The sequence below is a fragment of the Silurus aristotelis genome (assembly GCF_946808225.1).
Source record: "Silurus aristotelis genome assembly, chromosome: 8".
In the NCBI taxonomy this organism is placed as follows: domain Eukaryota; kingdom Metazoa; phylum Chordata; class Actinopteri; order Siluriformes; family Siluridae; genus Silurus; species Silurus aristotelis.
In genome coordinates, this window is record NC_139581.1 from 11568459 (window position 1) to 11588783 (window position 20325).

The 20325-nt window shown below is 39.7% G+C and overlaps 1 protein-coding gene across 1 annotated transcript in view; it reads left to right on the plus strand.

Moving 5' to 3' along the window:
- Positions 1–4139: 4139 nt before the first annotated feature.
- Positions 4140–20325, plus strand: part of foxo1a (forkhead box O1 a) — a 35193-nt gene continuing 19007 nt past the window's right edge. The window contains exon 1 of the mRNA XM_083548389.1: positions 4140–5980. Coding sequence (XP_083404515.1) covers positions 5387–5980 — 594 coding nt within the window. The 5' untranslated portion in view covers positions 4140–5386. The remainder of the gene's footprint in view (positions 5981–20325) is intronic.

Genomic DNA, 20325 nt, shown 5'->3' on the forward strand with positions numbered 1-20325 from the left:
GAGAGAGAGAGAGAGAGAGAGAGAGAGAGGGAGAGAATATATATATATATATATATATATATATATATATATATATATATATAGAGAGAGAGAGAGAGAGAGAGAGAGAGAGAGAGAGAGAGAATATATATATATATATATATATATATATATATATATATATATATATATATAGAGAGAGAGAGAGAGAGAGAGAGGCCCACCCGTGGCCTTAATTGCGATTTTCGATTTAAGTTGTTTGTAAAAGAAAATTTAGGGCTCATGATAATTTATTAGATATCAATCAAATGTTTGACTCAATAATATAATTCTATTAATAGATTGATGTGTTAAGAGTAACATTAGAGTCACAATTAAGCAAGAGACTTGATAATATGATAATAGGAACATTATAGCTATAATAAATCATGCATACTTTTGGCATTTAAAGGCAAATACTTTTGTACTTTTTACTTAAATAAAAGTTTAAAGGAAGCACTTTTACTTTTACTGGAGTAATATTTTACCTACTGCATCTCTACTTTTACTCAAGTACATGCTTTGTGTACTTCGTCCACCAGTAGTCTAGTTTACAAATCTAACAACAAGCAAGACAGGTTGTAAGGAAACAAGACGTATGGTGTTAACTTGGATGATTCAGAGGGACTCAGCGATGTAAACATGACTGAGAGCAGAGACACTACTGATCAATTGATCATCATCTTTAACCTGCTTGTGTTCTAGGTGGTGGTTGTTCAGCATATATACATTCATTATATAACAAAATGTGAAATTATTTTGTATTAATATATTCATATGGCATGAGGTCCAGTTACCAGTGTGACACTATAACAGCTAATAATGGCTACTTTTTACTTAAGTACAAGACAGAGCCCAAACTTCTTTACATGAACTTTTATAAAAAAAAAAAAAGTGTAGTCAGTACTTCAACTTTTGCAAGAGTCTTTTAAAACATGAGTATCTGTACTTCTACTTAAGTGAGGGATGTGTCTACTTTTGCCATCTCTGAAAGAAAGACATCATGCTTTCTACTCTGTGTATGTACAGAAATATCAGTGAAACGACCAGCTACAGAAATGGCTTTCAAGGAAGAACTGTGGGCAAAAAAAGCCATACCATTGATGTGGTAAAAAAAAAAAGAAAGATAAGAATTAACACAAGAACATAGGAACTTGGTGTGGACAAATGGTGGGAGGTGCTCTGGACTGATGAGTCAAAAAAGTTGTACAAGTGGATGTAGAAGAATTTATGCTGTTTTGCAGGCAAATGGTGGTCAAACCAAGTATAGATTCGGATTAATCTTCATTCATAAACTTTTCATATTAAAAATAAACAATTATCACTTCTTTATGTTTTAAAGCGTTCTTAATTTGGAGCATTTTTTTTCACAAGTGATTAAAACCTTTGCATAATACTATAACTACAACAAGTAACTACAATAAGTTACAATAGATCAACATCATACACTGATTGCAAATCGCATAATGACTGACAGTGGCGTCTTCACACCAAAATTAACCACTCACATTGATGGTCGCACATACAGTGCCACCAAAGCCCTTTAGAGGGAGCTGTCTTTTAACTTGTAAGAATAAGGAGAATAAAATCATTTTATTTAGAAATACCAAAGATTATTTGTTAAATAAATTGTCTAATAAATACATTGATTAATAGTTTTTTATTGATTTTCTTGACTTGAATTGTTAATCCCATGGAAGAGAAAATGCAACTTAGCCATTAGGGTTGCACAAGCCAGTGCACTCTTAGTGCCGGGCTCAAGCCCGGATCAATGGGGAGGGTTGTGCTAGGAAGGGCATCCAGCGTAAAACATGTGCCAATCAAATATGCGAATCAAGAACCAGAATTTCATACAAGATCGGTTGAGGCCCGGGTTACCAACGACCGCCACAGGTATTGTTACCCAAAAGGGTACTGGTGAAAATTGGGCTACTGTTGGCTGAGGGAGGAGAAGAAGAGGAGGAAGATGTCTACAAAGACAACAGGGAAAGGAGAAGTTTAGGAGATTGGAGGTTAGATTTGGTACTTTAAATGTTGGTACTATGACTGGTAAAGGGAGAGAGGTAGCTGATATGATGGAGAGGAGAAAGGTAGATATGTTGTGTGTTCAGGTGACCAAGTGAAAAGGGAGTAAGACCAGGAACATTGGAGGTGTTGAAACTGTTCTATTATGGTGTAGATGGAAAGAGAAATGGTGTAGGGGTGATTCTGAAGGAAGACTTTAGTAAGAGTGTAGTGGAGGTGAAGAGAGTTTCTGATTAACATGAAGCTGGAAGTTGAGGAGGTGATGATAAATGTCATCAGTGCTTTTGCTCCACAAGTGGGTTGTAAGTTAAAAGAGAAGGAAAAATTATGAAGTGAGTTAGATGAAGTGGTAGAAGGTGTGCCTAGGAATGGGTACAGAGGTGATGAGGAGGAGATGGATAGGTGTGGCCTTAAGGAGAGGAATGTGGAAGGGCAGATGGTGGTAGATTTTGCTAAAAGGATGGAAATGGCAGTGGTGAATACGTATTTTAAAAAGAACAAGGAGCATAGAGTGACATAAGTATTGGTATTACTTATTAGTATTGCTTTGTAGGTGAAAAAGAAGAGGAAGAGCGTGAGGACTGAAAGAAGAATAAGATGGTGGAAACTGAAGGAGGAACACTGTAGTGTGAAATTCAGGGAAGAGGTCAGACAGAGGCTCGGTGGTGATGAAGAGGTGCTGGATGATTGGGCAACTACTGCAGAAGTGATAAGGGAAGCAGCTAGTAAGGTACTTGGTGTGACATCTGGAAAGAGAAAGGAAGACAATAAACGTGGTGATGAAATGATGAAGTGCAGGACAGCATAGGAAGAAAGAGGTTGGCAAAACAGAATTAGGATCAACAGAGTGATGAGAAAAGTATGCAGGAGTACAAGTAGATGCGGCAGCAGGTAAACAGGGATGTGGCAAAAGCCAAGAAAAAGGCATATGAGGAGCTGCATGTGAAGTTGGACACTTTGGAAGGAGAAAAGGATTTGTACCGATTGGACAGGTAGAGAGACCGAGCTGGGAAGGATGTGCTGCAAGTTAGAGCGATAAAGGATGGAGATGGAAGTGTGTTGACTACTGAGGAGAGTGTGTTGAGAAGGTGGAGAATTTTGAGCAGCAGATAAATGAGAAAAATGAAAGAGAGATAAGGTTGGATGAGCTGGAGATGGTGAAGCAGATGGAGATGGTGAAGCAGGAAGTGGATAGGATTATATTAGTAAGGAAGAAGTGAGCAGTGAGTGAATTATGCAGTAGGAACGGCAGACTGGTTTAAGGTGGAGGTAGGACTGCATCAAGGATTGGTTCTGAGCCCTTTCCTATTAGTTAATTATTAGTATATTAATTATACACACATATAGGTGAAACATTTTATTTTATTGAGACCCGCACACCCACCGGACGCGACGCAAACCCATTTCCTTTTTCCTTTTTTTTTTTTTTTTTTTTTTTTTTCCCAAAAGAAAAGAAAGTGAAACAAAAGAAACGTATACATTTCACCTGCGGGCGGGAGCGGGACAAAACTTAGTATTGACCGCAAGATGGCGGTATTGTCACGTGGGCAGCTTGAGCTACAAATAAAACTTGTTTATTATTTACTACACTGAACCGAAATTACACCAACAGTGTTACTGAACATACTGAAGACCACACAGAGCTGCATTACACAACGAGCAGTGTGGGAGTAGCTGTGTTGGAACTGCTGACTTTATATAAATATTTAACATTTACTCTAAATATATAATATTCAGACTAGGCATAGTAAAGTAAATAGAATAAGAATATCAGTTGAATGGCAGCTTTTTAATTGATTGATTAATTGATTGATGAATTAATTGATTGATTAACGAGCATATGTCACCATTTCAATACAAGGTCCTGGTTTGATATGACCAAATGTGTGGATTTTTTATTCATGTTTCCTAATGGCAGGTGTTGTTATTTGATGCAAACTGTCTTTTATCAGTTGTTTAAATGGCTAGATATTTTCCCCAATGTATACAATCACCTATATAACAGAATAAAGGCTGTATGTGTTTATTAATTCAGTTCAATAATTTTATAATTAATTAATTTAATAATTTTTATTTGTACAGCACTTTTAACAATAGACATTGTTCAAAAGAAGCTTTACAGAGATAAAGAGGTTATAAAGTTAGAATATATGTTTGTTTTGTTTTTTTAATACATTTTTCCCCTTTTGTTTATTGATTTAGTTTCTAATAATTGTAGTCTGTCCTCATGAGGGAACCAGTGGGAAAGAAAAACAAACCCTAATTTTTATTTTTTACTTCGAACAAAGCATAATTTAAAAGCAAAATATACAAAACACCTAGAATGTGTTACAACACCAAAGAAAAGTAATAAATTAAATAAACCAAATGTCTGAAAAGGAGTGAGATGAAGCAAAAGCTCATTACTTATGTTTACCTTGAGAGGAACCAGACTCAAAAGAAAACCCATTTTCATCTGGGTGGCACCAAATATCCATTTATTATAGTTTTATTATTGTTGAGGTGAGCTGTTCACTGATGTTCACTGTTTATGCAAAATGTGATCCTAAGCCACTGTAGCAGACTGTTGAAATGATTTACACTATAGTCCAAATCCATCCTCAAAGTTTTTGAGTTCTATGTTGTTATATTTATGGATTTATATAATCACGTACACGTTTATATACTATGTGGATTAGAGGTGCTGGTGGGTTGCCAGGTCTTATAAAAGCATTCTCAGAAGGTTAGTATATTTATTGAAGCTCCTTAAGAAATCCACGTGCACGTGAAGGCGGTACACTGTGGCCAGGCGCGTAGCTCTTTCCGTTCAGCGGCAGGAATGAGCGTGTTTACTAGCACCGGGCGGAGAAAAGCGCTGTTTGTTTTTTTTTTGCGCTGTTTCGCTTTCAAAGCGCTTCTCTGATTGGCTGCGTGTGGCTGTCAATCAAGCGTAGGCAGTCTCTAATGACCAATGAGAGATGAGTTGCGGTAACGCCGCTTGTAGACCCAAGCTCGCTCTCCGTGTCACACTCACACACACATACGCGCGCACACACGTAAACACGCAGTGACAGGCGCGCGCACGAGCGGAATATCAACCAGCTCGGCCGGATCGCTAAAACTTTGACCGCAACTTTATAACAAAGCCTTCGGATGTCAGACCGTCTCCGATTCTCTTCGCACTGGACCTCGGTCTAACTCACGGCGTTGAACTTCTTACGAAACTTTTCTTTTCCTTTTCTTTTCTTATTTTTTTACTTTCATCTCTGCCTCTTTTTTTTCCTGTTTCAAGCCGACAAAACCGTCGCGTCTGAGTCACTCGCGAGCCGCCAACTCTATGTGACGTTGGGCGTTTGTCGGTACCATGGCGGAAGCGGCCCAACAGCAACAGCAACAGCAGCAGCTGGTCGACATCGACCCGGACTTTGAGCCTTTGTCGCGGCCCCGATCGTGCACTTGGCCGCTGCCCCGGCCCGAGTTCACCAACCCTGCCGACTCGAGCACGTCCTCGCCGGCCCCCTCTGTCAAGCACGAGCCGGGCGCCAACGCGGACTTCCTCACGAGCCTTAGTTTGCTCGAAGAATCAGAGGACTATGCCGACGACAAGCCACTTGTCCTTTGCCCAGATTTCCAGTGCCAAGAAAACTGCGGGCACCGACAGCAGCAGCAGCAGCCGCGGCCGCAGATCTCCGGCGCTTCGCTTCCCCCGCAGCAGCAGCAGCAGCAACAGGTGCCGTTACTTTCCTCCTCGTCCACTGCGGCGGCTGCGGCGCAGAGGAAGAGCGGCTCGGCACGGCGCAACGCCTGGGGCAACATGTCGTACGCCGACCTGATCACCAAGGCCATCGAGAGCTCGCCCGAGAAGCGGCTCACTCTCTCTCAGATCTACGACTGGATGGTGAAGAGCGTGCCTTACTTCAAGGACAAGGGCGACAGCAACAGCTCCGCCGGCTGGAAGGTATTTATGTCCTGCACACGTGCAATCAGGGAACAACACTGAGCCACTGAAGTAGTGCAGCTTACCAGGAGGTTTTTAAACATTGGCTTGTCAGATCCTAGTGGTTGGTTTGAATGAGGGATTTTGGCGCTTCTTTATGTCTGACACATGGGGAATTTAAGTGCACAAAACAGGTCCCTTGCTGGCAATGTTCCAGGACCAGTCATATGACATGTCCCAAGTAAAGTTAGGCATGAAGTGTCTGCTGACGAGGAGGATTTCTGCTACTGGAGATGCATATAGTGTGCAGTGTTGCTAAGTGCTTTGTGTGTATGCATACTGTCTGAAATTTGGGTTCATGAATGCTGAAAAAATGAAAAAGTTGCTATTACCATTTATAAACTGTGTAAGTATATGTAGTTTTCTCATCATCTTCTACCTGCAATGCATCTATTTCTCTTCTAACTCATGAATGGAGTGGCATAAATTTGGACAAAAGTGCATCACATTTTGTATTTCTTTGCTGTTTATAACCATTACACTGTATGCCATGCTGGCTTTGCATTTACCTCAAATTGTTGTACTTAAATGCTAGTACCAGAGTTTAAATCTATTCGCCGCTCACACAAGTTAGTGAGCTCCAGGCTGTTGGGGCCACACCAGTTTAACCCCAGGTGGCATTAATGTTTTTCTGTCAGTTGCGACACTACACTGTCTTTAGATGGCACAGACACCTTCATGCCTTTTCAGGTTCCTCGCATGCCCTGAAGCCACCTGACAACCAGAGAAACAACATAAAAAAAACATTCCTGTGGAAATCCATGGAAACCACCTTGTGAGAGGAAGCCAAAGTTACGTTGTTAGGTGTAGTACCTTGTCGCACCACAAACTATTAATAACCAACGGCTTATGCGTCAATTCGCCCACTATGCACGCCAGGTATGTTTGCATGAGAGACTACACATGCAGGCAAACTTCGGTTCCACCCACAGATTTGAGTTCATTGTCCCAGCATTCCTCAGGCTTTGTGCTATTGTGAGTGCGATTTTGCAAGCTTAGTGCTCCGACCTGCCTGAAAGTTCGTATGAGTCACTCAGAGAGCTCGCTCCGTCACGAAAAGAAAAAAACACTGCTCACTTATGACACGTGCTACGTAATAGCGTAGACCGTGTTTTGATTCCGTTTTCAAAAAGGAATTCGGTGGAACGGTATCCATGATGTCTGTTACTGTTACAGGGTTGTGGTTTTAATCTCATTGATTGAATATGTGTGTTAAGAATACAGGGAGTGAAGTTTAAGGTAATTTGGTGGCTGTTATGTTTTCTTTCTGATACCATAAATATGTTCAGCACTTAGCACTTGTATTATACTTTCCTTGTTGTTCATATGTACATGTTATTGTGTCGAAGAGTTATTTTTTTTCTAACCATTTTCCTTACAACTCCAGTGCCTGTTTACAGGCTCTTCTTGTGTGTAGGTAAAACATGATAGTATGGGAGAGGGATTGTTAGGTGAAAGTGTGTGCAAAGACCCAGCATCACTACACCGCTTATTATTAAATGCCCTGTTGAGCTTGAATGCAACGATACAGCTTCTTTTTTATCAAGACGACTGAGCGGAAGTGGAAAATCGACACTGAGTAGGAGAGCAAAAGCATTTTCACCTGATCTGTACGTCAGATAAATGTGTGCATCCTTTTCAGAACTGGTGAGAAAGACACATACTTACAGTAACTTAGAATGCAAGGCAAAGGATGCAATCCAAATGCTCTGAAGCTCTCTCCCTGATTCATTGGCCTTAAATTGTTGACTTGTGGAATAAAGAGGAATTCTGAAACTAGTCCAGTTGAATTCAAGTCCAGAGTGTAAACGGATCCTTTTTTTACAAAGTAACTTGCACTGCTTTAATGTCAAACCTCCCAGGGAGATACCCTTGTGGCCATGCCAGCTGTGATCTCGTCTGGTAGCATGAGAAACAAGGCTGTGCTGTACATAGAGAGTACAACAAAAGGTTTTTGTTTGGCTGCACGAAAAGAATCATGACTTTTTGAATCATTTCTCAATGCAGTTGAACTCAAGAAAAGTTGATTCTGCATAATTTTGCACTGTCGCAGAAATTGCATAAAACAGAGTGCCACTGTTCCTCCTCATTTACTGTAACTAATAACCGTAGATGTTGCATAACATGACCTCATACATGCACCTGAATCTGAGATTTATAAAATGGGGAAACAACTGCGTGGGGATTTTAAAAAGTCATCCCTTCACACGCTGTTCCAACACCAGTTATACATTACATATAAAGTGCATTTCATTAACACAGACTCTTTCACCTACTTGTAACTATGTGTTACTCTTGATGTGTAAAAAAAAAAAAGGAAAGGAAAAAAAGTTGAAAACACAGAACTATTTATTTACCCTACTATTGAATTGGCTGGTTTCTTTTTACATTTGGCAGGACACCCCAAATAAATAGTTTTTTTTTTTTTTTTGCTCAGGATTTTATTGTTCCAGTCAATCAGTAATTCATAACGCAGACACGCCCATCAATCACATACATTCACTAGGAAACTGTTGTCACCATATACTTTTACAGTAATGTAAACATTTTATAATGCTGTATACATATTGTTTTAGAGTAAAATGTTTACCAATAGTGAGAATTGTGCATTCAGTTCTAAGTGAAAATGTATGAGATTCCAGGAATTTATTTGTTCTGGTGGAAGTAAATCACATATTTAAGATATACCTTTGAAGCGTAGAGCGTTTGTAAATAGATCATTCTGTGCTGTTTGACCCGCTGCTCTTATGAGCAAAACAATTAAATTAATTTTTCGGCTTTAACACCAGGTTTCGGTACAGATACAGGTATGCCTAAAGACATGCACAGCCGTAGCATATTGCAATTAACAGACACAAAATGATCTTCAATAGCCTTAAATCCCCAGCACTTTTTGGAAGTTAATAACCAAGTGAATGGCACGGATTGTAAATGGAAGATATTCAGTGAGCCATTTCTGTGCAGTAAGAGGTGAGTCATCGTGTCCTTTGCTGCTGAAGCCTTTCTCAGCCTCTTAGTGCATTACATTATAGTTTTTTTTTTTTTTTTTCTGATTCACATGAAGTGCTATATATGAGGCTGATGCCTTGACTAAGAGTACACCATTCATACAAATGGTGTCTATTAGTACCAGGCAAAAGACTAATCCAATGTGAGCAGTGTAACTCTTTAGTGTGTCAAACTGTGTAGAGCATGTAGCATCTGTGTGTTTTCCACAGCACCATGTTTCTGCACAAACACCTAGCCAGATGTCTTTGCTCCATGCACAGATGACCCTAGGTCTGGTCTTCCTGTTACTTCTATACGACACAGACGTCACTCGGCTTGTGCAAATATTTGATAAAACACATGGCCACCAATCATCAGTGTTGGCTTACAAGCCAAGAATCGATTTATCCCGTCCTTCAGTACGTCACACTTCGCTTTCATGATAGCTCATTCTCCACCACCCCTGCCAGTCTCCTGAAACTCTTTGAATACAAACCACAGCTTGGTTCCAGCATCCAAGTGAAAGGCATCGAAAGAATTTCTTACAACACTCATTTCATAGCTCTTATATTTAGACAGTGTTGTAATGGTGCGGATATGTATTTAGAATAGAGAAAAAACACAATTGGTGCACTGGAAAATAAATAACAAAGTGGCATATTTTGTCACCTTTTTTAACGTTGTGGAACGTCCACAAATCAATTTACTCATGAAAAGAAAGCAGCTTCTTATGTTACAGAGAAACCGCAAAACCCTGTGTCCTGGTCTTCAGGCTACAGCTTTACCTCTGAGTAAAGTGCTGCTACTTGAGACTTTCTTTAAAACTATGTTTCTTTTTTGTCTCCACCATCTCTCATTGTCACAATATCAACAAATCTACACTTTAAAATGTAAATTCTGAAGAAGAATCTGAAGATTTTTGTTTGCCTCCAGAAAGGGATTCACATTGTCTTTTCAAGCAGTAAATGCATGCATGTTTGCTGGTGTAAAGTAAATTTAAGACTGATATGTATCTAAAAATGTGAAGTTGAAATGGGGAAGAATATGGGGAAAGAATCAGGCAGCTCTGGAAATAGATTTTTGTCTGCTTTAGTTACTGGAAAACATAGCAAACTCAGTGGTTTTGAGCCAGCATTCGTAATTTTTTATAAAAACCCTAACCTGACATTTTTCCTCAAGTGCCTTTCTCACTGATTATTGGACTAAGCCCTGAATGCCGTCTGTGATTACACGTTCTACGAATATTGGTGAATCTGGGAAACTGGATTACATCAGCGTAGAAAATCTGTGCCTCAAATATGAAGCTCCCATTGGGACGGCATGATCGAGCCCTGCACTGTGACTGGAAGACTGTGTTTTTCCAGAATGCCTGACCTTCTCCTCTTCCACCCACTTCTTCCTTTCTTATATCCTGGCAGCAACTGCTCTTCCGCCAGTCCCAGCACGGGACGCTCCAAACATGACTTGGCATAAACTCTAAGAGATTTCAGTAGGCACAGACATTCATAAAAGAGTGCTTTTCTCTCTCTCTCTCTCCCTCTCTCTCTCTCTCTCTCTCTCTCTCTCTCTCTCTCTCTCTCTCTCTTTCTCTCTCTCTTTCTCTCTCTCTTTCTCTCTCTCTCTCTCTCTCTCTCTCTCTCACTAGACCCCCAGGGCTGACAGTCTCAGTGCAAGGTTCACAAAGTTCAGATAAGGTGACACCTCTTAAAGGTTGCATAACGAGATGTTTTACAGGAATCCAAGAGCCCTGGGCCAACTTGTTAGTGAGTGGAGCATTTGGAAAGACGAGGCCTTATAGCGACGCACGCGACAAACCCGAGCCAAGTTTCTAAACCGGGTTCCGACATGAGACATGCTAGTCACATACTTTTTTTAAACTTTTATTTGCCTTCCGTTTTGTCTATTTTGATCTATCGCATTCCATGTTATTATTTATTTGGTGTAATGCGTCCGGGCATGTGAGTGGTACAGAGATGATGCACACATGATAGATTGTGTGATTCCTAAGTATGAATTCAGTGCTTCTCGGTTGATAATATGGACTCTCTCTCAATGCATGCCAGTTTATGAAATTTATGAAATTCAGCACCTCAGTCTGGGTCATCCAACAGCCAAGAGAGTGTCAGAAAGAAAGAAAATGAAAAAGCAAATGTCTTTGTGCTTCTTCTCCAGACTAAACATACCACTGATGAGCAGAATGAAGGGGAAAGGAAAATGAGCTGTATTTAGCACTTAGTGATTCTTGAAGCCCTCCAAGAATTGTAGTAGTAAAGCAACAGACAAACTGTCAGCGCTTTCTAAGCTGCTGCCGACAGGCCAAACTAGTCCTATATTTATCCCAGAAAATAAATAAATAAATAAAAGGATTTATGAGCGACATTGAGTCTCTTCTCAGCACTGAAGAGTTTTAAAGTGCCCGAATGCCACTATGTCGTTCTTTCTGAGAAGCTGGTACAGTACGTCATTTGGTGTGATTCCACTTGGAGGTCACTGACTCTCAATCCGAGTTTGTTTATCAAACAAGATCCCATGTTTATCTGTTTAGCCAATCAGGTGAGGACATGTATTTGCAGCAGCATGACACCGTGATCTGAGCGTAGAAAGTAAACACTTGAGAGGTCGAAAGGGTTCCACATAGGAAGCAGGCAAGTGCACCAGAGCTGCTTAAAAAAACGCATGGTACGTAAAAAATTACAGCTAGGGGGGGTGTGGTCGGGAAGTATTTTGGAGCATGATATCAGAGAAGCATTGGCACCTCGCCCCATGTACCCTCCTATGCCTATTTGAGTGTGCTGTCAGGGTGGTGTAAGAGAGGCCTCGATCCTGCTCAAGCCACAACACAACATTGCTATTTCAGCATACTGCTGGCCAAAGTCCAGGGACAGTACATCACAACCTCATGATTTAGTTTAGCAGTGCGTTTATTTTTTGTGTGTGTGTGTGTGTGTGTGTGTGTGTGTGTGTGTGTGTGTGTGTGTGCGCGTGAGTGTGTCTGTGTGAGTCGCCAGACAGTATGTTCACTATGTTACCAATGTTTGGGTGGTAAAATGTAATGGCGGTGGGGCAGCAGGGGGAATCATTAATTTATCATCTGATTTTCACTGCATCTGATTTAAACCATTTATTTTTCTTAAGTCACGATCCAACTACATTTGAGTCGATAAAAAAGTCATATATCAGGCTACATTACTCTTTAATGTTAACACACACATCATGTTCAACAAGAAAGAAAGAAAAGAAAGGTGCTTTATACTTGTCACATGGTCTTTACAGCACCGTGAAATTCTTTCTTTGCTTATCTTATCGATGGAAAACTGGGGTCAGAGCGCAGGGTCTGTCAGGAACCCTGGTGCTACATCTGGTTTTATGTAGCACCAGGGTTCTGGAGAAACGTCGTCTCATTTCACTGTGTACTGCGTCAGCTATATATGGAAGAAAATACAATGAAAACTTTTTGACTTGAGGACACAAAACCCCTGGAGCCCAGAGGGTTAAGGGCCTTGCTGAAGGGCCCAAGAGTGGCAGTTTGTGGATACTGGGGCTTGACCCGCTGCCTTTTTTATTTATTTTTTATTTTTTTGAAACCCAGAACCTTAACCACTAAGCTACCACTTCCCCTTGAGAAAGATTATTGAAAACCAGCTGTACTAATGGTTTAATCTTACATTATTCACCGATCCACCCGAAACTGGTGTTTCTGCTGAGGAGTTTGTGTGTGAGAGAGTCGGCTAGTGATAATTTGTCTAGATCACTGACAGAAATCATGTAGGTCATGGTTTGGAAGTTATTCCATATGATGCTGGCCAACTCTCCAACAGACCAAGAAAGCACTTAAGCCAGACTTCCTGTAACTGTTTCCCAACATCTAACGGCAAAGGTTTCATCCCCGATGTTCAGATACCTCACACTCACTAAACGGCTCACAAACAGAACCAACCTCAGCGCTACACGTAGGCCTACTCTTCCCATGGCTCTGACACAAGCCAGTTTCTCCGCCTCACGTTTCTCTTTCTGCTCCGTTTACAAAAGTGTCTGATGGCGCGAATACACATATTGGACCGTTTAAAAAGCAAGCAGTCATGGTGCATGAGTCAGAGTGAGTCACAGAGCTGTTTTGGCGAACCGGGTGGAGAGACGCGTGCGAGGAGAGGCTGTGTGTCTGTGTAGATGAACGGCTAAGCTTTTGTCAGGTTCATGGCTACATGCTATATGGATTCTGTTGTATGTAATGTGGTCTCATGTCAAAGAAATTTGCCTATGCATTTATAATAAATCAAATTTAAACAGTTTTTATTAGCAAATTTACTTCCCCGAAGCTAAACAGCCACGAATAAATGATCTAAATCTTTCTGTCATATCATCATTCTTTCCCTAATCATAAATATATTGGCAAAATCACCACACAATCAAGTGGAACAAAGCTAATTTAGCTAGTAGTATATGAGCCCTGTATAAACATATTGAGACAAATAAAATAGGTAAAATAAAAATTCTCAGATATGTTGTTAATGTACTGAGGAAAGGTATTTATTATTATTATCACTTAGCATAAGCCTTAAACTTAAATTCCATGAGTATTAACCTATCAAAATAAAGCAACAGTAATGCTAATAATCTGAACTTTCCCTGATGATTTGTATGTTATAATGCATTTAAATAACACTTTAGATTTCACTATATTTACATATTAAGACCAATAGATTATGTGCTTGTCACCACATTATAGTCATATATATTCAGATTGTTGAAAAAGAGGTAAATTTAAACATTGTAAGTGAACTACTGGGCCAAGAAATGTAGTTAGTACATTTTTACTAACTACATAAGCGGTTTATGGTTTTAAGATAGTGGAAATAAGATAAAATATTCATTAATATTATTATTGAAATATGTTGTTAATTTTAACATTTTACATGGCAGCATATTATTGAAATCACCTTTACAACCATGCACTTTGTGCTTTGTTAAGAAATATCACTAGTGAACAGCTAGTGAAGAAAACGTTACTCTTGTGGAATATCCTCGTAAACGTGGCATTCGTTTGCTAAGATGAGGACAGGAAGTAGAATGAGTGAGGAAAAGGGGTAGCTCTGTGAGTTCTAGGCTTGAATTATATTGTTTTATGTGTTGTTGAAGGATGCGGTTTGATTTGCTGAGGGACACTAAACATATTGTGGAATTGTTGGATGTGCCCACACAGAGTGAACAAACACACACAGACACACACACATAACAGGAAACATGCTAGGCACTATTTACTATTCAAGACAAGATATCGCACAACATGCGTAGAGCGTAAGAGCGTACTTCCAGACACGGCTATAGAAACCTTACGGATGCGATGAGTGTATGAGATAACATGCGTGTTGAATCCAGTGTCAGTGCTTTGGATTTTAGCAGTCATTTTTATGAGCCCATTTGCTGCCAAGGGCTCAAACCACAGGCATTAGACTCTCCACATTGTTGTGCAACTCCTACCCTAAAGCGATTATGAGTGGTGCCTGTCAGGCTGGCCCACCACACTCACGCACACACTGCCCGGTTTGCTTCATGCTCACACTCACTCTTTAACACATGCATAAATAATTATGAACTCAGGACATTTCCCTGCATGACGTGTAAACTGTATGTATACACAGATGGTCTCTCTCACAGACATACACACGATCACACACACACACACACACACACACACACACACACACACACACACACACACACACACACACACACACACACACACACACACACACACACACACACACATAAATGCCAATACCACAAAAAGAAACTGCTGGTTTGGTGTGAGAAGCAAAAAGAGCTCTGCTGTCCACAGTAAATTGATGTGCTGTTTGCCTGGCCTTATCTGACACACACAATGTGGGAATTCCTTTGGCATCTTTTTTAGGTTTCTGTCTACTATGGCATCTGGTTTCTTTACTCTCTTTATCTGTGTTCTCTCTTTCTTCTTCAGTTCTTCACCGCTTTATAGATTCATCTGAATATCAGTCACGGTACTGCACACCAAGATACATTTATGACCATTCAACACGGCACGTATTCCAGAGAAACAACCAGAATAACTGTATTAATAGTTAATGCTTATAATATGACTAATTATGAAAACTTTTATTTATTTTTTATCATTCTTTATAATGCTTTTTTTTCTTCACAATAATGGTAAAAATGGAGGCCGGTGCCTTCAAAAAGCGTTCTTAATGGAACCTGTTTTTGTACAGCTTTTTAGCAGTGCGAGTGTGTTTTGTGGGGGGTGTTAGAGGAGGAAGGGAGGGGGTGTGTTTTTGGGATGGTAAATTCCTGAGCAGAAGCAGAGCCAGAGTCGGGCAGATTAACCATGTGCCCACATGTGCACTAGTTTTTTGTCTCAATGAATCATTGATGTGTTGGTACGACAGCCTGCTTAGGCAGAGTGTGCAGAGGCAACCAAATGGGTGGGATTTATTTCTTTTTTTTCTTTTTTTTATGCCATCTGTGTTTTCATGCCTGGGATTCCCATACAGTATACTTTCCATTCCGTAGGTTATTACCTACATATTACTTCCATATAGTTGTTGTGTGTGTTGTTGTTGTTGTTGTTGTTGTTGTTGTTGTTGTTGTTGTTGTTGTTGTTGTTGTGGTGAGACAAAAATGTGTAGTGAGTTTTGAATACCGTGAGGTTCATGCTGATTGATTTTTTTTTTATTTTTTGTGTGTGTGTGTGTGTGTGTGTGTGTGTGTGTGTGTGTGTGTGTGTGTGTGTGTGTGTGTGTGTGTGAACGCTAATAGACGTTTACCTATCTCCTCGCTGTTCACCGCTACACTAATCCCACTGATTAAGCACTGAATGTACTCAGTGCCCTAATTTGCTTTCAAAACACAAACTGTTATTATTGCTCCAAGTATCAGCACTATCATCTCTCTGAAAACATGTGCCCCAGTATGTGTTTTTATAAGTCCAGAAAACAATAGTACTGTATGACACTGTACACTGTACAATAGTACTGTATGACACTGAAGTGTTTGAAGTGGTAAATATTTCTTTAAACCCAAAGCACTAGCCTGTCTGTATATTAACCGGAGTAAATAGATTTGCTGCCTGTTTGCGGCCTCTTTGAGGTTCATGCTGATTGATTTTTATTCTCCCACTACTATATGTTTAAACAGTTACTTTCAAAGTTCAGAACTTTCTGAATACTTTTTTGTTTTTCCAACTTCTTTCAGAATTTTTAGGAATTCTTGAGGCATTTGTTAGTTATTCTGTGGCGTCTTCTAAAAACATAAAAAACTAGAGATCTTAAACACATTTTAACACATCCTGAGATGGCAAAAACACTTTTAATTTTTTTATATATTTTTTTTTTTGGGTTTAATTGTTTTTAACACTTTCCAGGCTATACCTTATTGACAGAGGAACAAAACCACCTTTTCTGAACATGTCGTCTTCCTTGAGGCTTTTTGATCATCTATTCCAAGAAATAAAATTTACCGTATAATATCACGGCCCACACATTTACTGTAAGCCGTGTGCAGACACAAAGTGCATTTTTATTTGGAAATGAACAACGTAATGCAAGGATGCTGAATCACATTTACTGAATCAATTAATTATTCTGAAAATATCGATTTTAAAGTCCCAAAGCTAAATTTGTGACGGCTTTCCAATTGGGTAAATGAGATATATGATATACTGTATATACCAACAATTTGGCAATGCTTACAATTAGCGATTCATACTCATAATACTTTGACAATCACTAAAAGTAAAATGTATTGACGTAGAACATCTGCAAAAATAGAAAAATTCTATTCAAAAACAAAAAACAAAGTCCAGTGTTCTTAGACTGTGCTGTGTTTAAAAGCTGAAAGGGCCAACGTTATCTTTAACTTCAATGAGTGTATCCTGAAATGTTGACTAAGCATATCCTTAGAAAAAAATTCACACTATCAAATATGATATATTATTTAATTTGAGCATGCTTTTATTACTTTTTATTGTTTATTAAACTTTGAATACATGGATTGTACATAATTTACAGCACTGTGAACGAGCTGCTACTGTGGAAACAATAAACAGTAGTTTGTCTTACAGTTGTGCTACAGCTTTTAAAAAAATATATATTATATTAAATATTTATAATTTGCGTATATTGCATTCAAAATATTTAATTAGGAAAAGAGTAAGTATGTTGGTGTTATGGAAGTATTAACTGCTTACATTTACCCATAATATAGGGCCCAGTTATTAAAATATAATTTTACAGAATATCATACAACATTGGCATCATATATTGCTTATCCACTAAATTCGGTCAGGGCCGCACACAATGAGATAACTATTATCGCATTATGACTGTCTTTTGTGATAGTTCTATAAAGCCAGTTGGTCAATTCCACTAATATAAAGTAAGCATTTTATTAAGCATTAGGGTATGCAACACTACAGTGATGACGTCAGCATTATAGGGCAGAGCTGTGACTCTGACGCCAGTGGAATGGGACCTTCCTGTTCTACTTCCTCTCTCGCCTGGACCTTTCGTCCTTCCTTCCCACGTCCTCTTCCCTCTCTGCCACAAGGCTCAGCTGGAATGTTAATGCAACAGAAGTGGAATTCACAATTGATCACTGTTAGGTTGACTGAAAGCCATGAGGGATTACAGTCAACTTATATTTATTGAGCGCTTTCAATCAACAGCCTGCTATAAAAGCTGACTTCAGTAGTTAAAAACTAAGACCTTTCTTGTTTAGACTCCTAAGAAAGGAAAGCTAAGTTATATTTAAAATCCCTACTTAAGGTATATTTTAAAGGATTTTCTTGTTTAGATGTAACTTTCCCAGGGGTAACTGGATTCTTTTATTTGCTGGGCTCTTTTCCTATTGTGCAAGAAAATCCAGACTTGGGAGGGCGGGGGGAGTCTGGATTTATATGTCAATGGTGACTCTTGATATAGAATTACTACACTTAGGACACTGATGGATAAGACAACTGGTTCTGTCATTCGTTTATAACCTATGAAAGTAACAAAATTTGCCTTCTTAGATCATAATGTGCTTTAATGCATATGTCTGGCCTTTGGTCTGGGTTTGGGACTAACAATGTATAAAATATAATTACCAAAAGCACAAATAACCTGTTCAGTACTAACCATGCTAATGAAATGAAGGCATGTGTAGCCTGACTCGTGTCTGTCTGGTGACGTTTTCAGTGTGATGTGTTTTTGTGGTCGACATTAGACGGCTGTCAAATGCTGTTTCTGCCTCTGTCGACTCGTATGGTAAAAATAGGCTTGGCTGTAGTACAAGTGTGGTTTTGCTCAAAGTACAGCTAACCTGTCTTTCTCAAACGGCAAGGCAAAGCAACAGGTCTTCTACTATTCCTGTGTATGTCCTATTTATTTTAGGGCCTGGAAATGTAATCAGCGAGGAGAGTTGCAATAACCAGGAAAAACACTTGTTACTACTGCAACACCAAAAAAATACATACGAGCCTGAGAAACTCTTCCAACTTCCAACTCCTCGTTCGATTGGCTAGTGCCTTGTACGTTCTGAAAACCTTTCAGGCTATCCAGCCACAGTCCAGCAGCCTGAGGTTGCGTGACAGTTAGCCTTACTTAATGTCCACAGGACCTGAAGGAGGTCTCCTGTGGCCAGGCTGGGACAACACCCCAAAGGCAAGAGTCTACACTGTAGCCTAGTTTGCCGATAGCTAACACGCAGACTGGAAGCAAACCCACGTCTAAAGCCCCACCTCACCAATCCTGACACAAGCTTGTGTGTCACTCTTACACTGCTTCTTTATACCAGTACAACACAGCCACACACACTCCAAAATAACGCTTCTACCACCTTGACCACCACAAACATGACTCTGTCCATTCATGGGGTCAAATTTGTGAAGACAGCAGCAATATAGACGCCTGTACGACACGAAAGTAATACAGAGGTCAGTAACGATTAATAAACCTACACAAATTTGAACGTTTATTCGCAATTTATAGATTTCTGTATAGCTGCTTTGTTACAATGAGCATTGTTAGACAGGCTATACAAAATAAAATGTAATAGTTTTATAGTATATAGGAGTTTTATAGTTTTACTTGGTTGCAGCCTATTTAAATACAGCCTGATTCTTAAGAAAAAAAAAATGTTCGTCTCTCATTTTTGTTACCTTTCAGTTTTGGAAACAGCTCTAAAGCTGATTCCTGATCAGTGCCTTCTACACTATTCTATAGTAATCATTTATTACAGTGAGGGTCGTAATGGATCTAGAGTTTGCTCTGGTAATACTGAGCAACACAGGACTATGCTCTGGATGTGATGTCTGTCATTCACAGGCTTATTTACACCTAGGGGCAATTTATAGTCACCAGTCAGTCTGCTAGCTTGCTTTTTGGAGGTGGGTGGAAACCAGAGAACCGGAAGAAAACCCATGCAGACATTGTGAGAACCTCAAGCTCAAGATCAAACCCTATAGCAATGAGGTGGCAATAATATGCACACAATTCCACAATAGCATGGAGTGATTGAATGTTAAAAAAAAAAATTATTATTAGAAATAGTTAGTCATTTAAAGAAATATTTTTACTATCTTGTATACGGTATACTGTAATCGTCAGGTACAGACACTACTCAAATCAATCGCTCGAGCTCTGTAAAGTACCTCACCGACTGTCCTACTGCACTAATCTGCCTACATAAAGGTTACAGATGTATTTCCTGTCATTACAGGGACATGGAAAGTCTACAAAGGCACAAAAGCATGAGAATTTCTGTCTCTCTGTTTCCTCTATAGTTGCTTACTGAAGCCAGCAGTGGCACTCTCGGTTTGATTCATCACCTACTTTCGTGCTGACGTCATGGTGGTTTGTTAGTCACTACCTCGTCGCCCTGAGGCCAAACCCACATACAGACTGCTAAAAGAGCTTTTCTCATTTTTTTATGAGGTCAAACCTGTTACCAGGATGACATTTTGATAGTTATTCAGAATCTGCACCTTGTCAAAAGAAAAGGTTTGTTTTTGTTTAAGCCGTATATTTTCTTGAGAAGTAACTATGTGGAATTGTCTTTTATCAAGTGCTGCCTCAATATGCGGGTGTTCACTAATCATTGCCGATGCAGCGGAGGAAAACCTGCAAGAGACTTCCTATTTTTCCACCTTTTTCCTTTTGTTTTGCTACTATCAGAGTGGCACGTTTTGATTCGGAAACATTGGCTCTTGAACCCGCCGTCTTCAGATAGTTTGTGGCACTTGGCCTCTTTTGGAGGACGGTGACGGCAGTGTTTTTGCACACTGCAGAGTGCAGAGGCATTAGCAGGATCGC